This window comes from Aplysia californica, unplaced genomic scaffold (assembly GCF_000002075.1).
Source record: "Aplysia californica isolate F4 #8 unplaced genomic scaffold, AplCal3.0 scaffold00746, whole genome shotgun sequence".
In the NCBI taxonomy this organism is placed as follows: Eukaryota; Metazoa; Mollusca; class Gastropoda; order Aplysiida; family Aplysiidae; genus Aplysia; species Aplysia californica.
The window spans coordinates 289,037-290,992 of record NW_004798016.1 but is presented as its reverse complement, the minus strand read 5'-3'; the positions used below and the strand labels follow the sequence as shown (position 1 = coordinate 290,992).

Sequence of the window (1,956 nt, the reverse complement as noted above, 5' to 3'; positions counted from 1 at the left end):
CGCCCCTTCCCTCTAACTGATTTTAGAGCTGAGTGACGTTAGTGTTACTTCACCCACTGCACTTTCAGTGAGGACAAAATTATTGCATCGCGCGCATAATCTCTAGAAAACACTGCCGTTACATTTTTAGTCCACTCCCGTCCCACATCTTGGAGCGGAGTCGCGAGATGTTAAAGAGAGATTTGACTTCTGGCCGGGTCGGAATAAAGTGGTTAAAAATTACCAGGTTCTTTCGTAGAATCCCGAGCAAACTGATGGAGAGCGCCGGGAAAGCTGGTAGTCACGTGACTCGAATCGTAAACAGGGTATCGGTTAAAGACACATCGTCTCACTGAAAGCTCTTCTGTAGCCAACCACACTTTGGTTATTTTTGTGTGGGTATTTTTTCCTTACGAGACTAACTTCCAAACGAATCACCGCATTCAAAGCAAGGGACGGAAGTGTGAATAGCTATCAATGACCTTCTAGCGTTTAAAAAAATATATATACATATAAATCGCAGATAAATCTCAAACACGTAAGCCTTAGATTCTTAGAATCCCTATTTCAACCAGATTTATCTCATCGGTGTCTGTGGTGTGGGTGGCTAGGCACTTTGCTGTTGCACGCAGAGATTCTGAGTACGATTTCCGTGTGGGAATAATTTTTATTGAATATCTTTCATCTGCTGGGAGTTGTATCCTTCTCAGCCCAGTTTGGTCCATACCGATGGGGGCGACACCAGCCTTCTAAATGATCGGGATTGTGTTATTGGGGGTGTAAGTGTAATAATCATATCTGTCTACGTTAAAAAAAATGTCCCCCCCCCCAGTGTGGAATCATACCTGTCTCGCAGTTCCTTCTGTAATTTGTGAAAATATTATGTTATACACACACACGCGCGCACGAACACACACACCAACTCACACAAAAACACACACACACACACATACACACACACACACACACACACACACACACACACACTCACAGAGGGACAGACAGAGAGAGAGGCAGAGAGAGAGAGAGAGAGAGAGAGAGAGAGAGAGACAGACAGACAGACAGACAGACAGACCGACAAACACTAGACTTTGGGACATACCAACAAAAATCTTCTATTGGTTTATACAAAGAAACACAAGCCATTGAGAAAAGCCGTGGACTTACTGAGCTGCGGCTGGCCACAAAGTCGGGAACACACATGGAGAAGAAGACGCCATCTTGTTTCTGGTCCACGATCTCTCTCAGACCGGCACAGCAGGCCACACTAGAGCTGCAGGCGCCGTGACGTAGCTCTTCTTTTCCTTCTTGACCAATCACGAACTCGCTTTTCATACCGAGGCCGCAGCAGTCAGTTCCGGTTTCCGTCTTCATCTGACTACGGCCCATACGGGGGAAGGCCAGATAGCCGGGCTGTGAAAGGGGTGGTGGGGAAAAAATGGTGAAGTGGTAGCCTATAGGTTTAACGCTCCTATCAAAATCATTAGGTTATTTAAGAGGCCGGACCTCCGAGTTTAACGTCTATCTCCGAAAGGGCCGAGACGTTCGTGTAAAATGCCATTCCCATGGACACAACGTCGGACCGACCGGACCCCCAAATATATAACTTTGTTAGTTTTTGCTTTGCGGCGCAGAACATTATTTTTTCCCAGTCAAGGAGGATTTTACCCTTTATCTTTTAGCTCTTTAAAAGTAAGGACGCAGTGAAAACACAATTGTACAAACAGCAGCATACTAAAGATAATTTTGGCAGCATATTTCATTCAAACCGTCAGGCACAAATCAGAAACATGAAATGCATTATTCATAGAATGGATGTTATTGCCTGGCTTAATGCAAATAAGAGTAGAAAAACTTATAATGATAACTATAATAATGGTAATAATAGCAAGGATGATGATAATAATAATGATGATGATAATAATAATAATAACAATAATGATAATAATGATATTTTATATAAAATAATAGCGCATG

General features: G+C 43.1%; 1 protein-coding gene across 1 annotated transcript in view; it reads right to left on the bottom strand.

Moving 5' to 3' along the window:
- Positions 1-1,956, bottom strand: part of LOC101845040 (small cardioactive peptides) — a gene marked incomplete at its 5' end in the record, with an annotated part of 7,830 nt that overhangs the window by 2,950 nt on the left and 2,924 nt on the right. Inside the window, 1 exon segment of the mRNA XM_013088448.1 lies at positions 1,147-1,392. Within this exon segment, the coding sequence (XP_012943902.1) occupies positions 1,147-1,392 (246 nt within the window).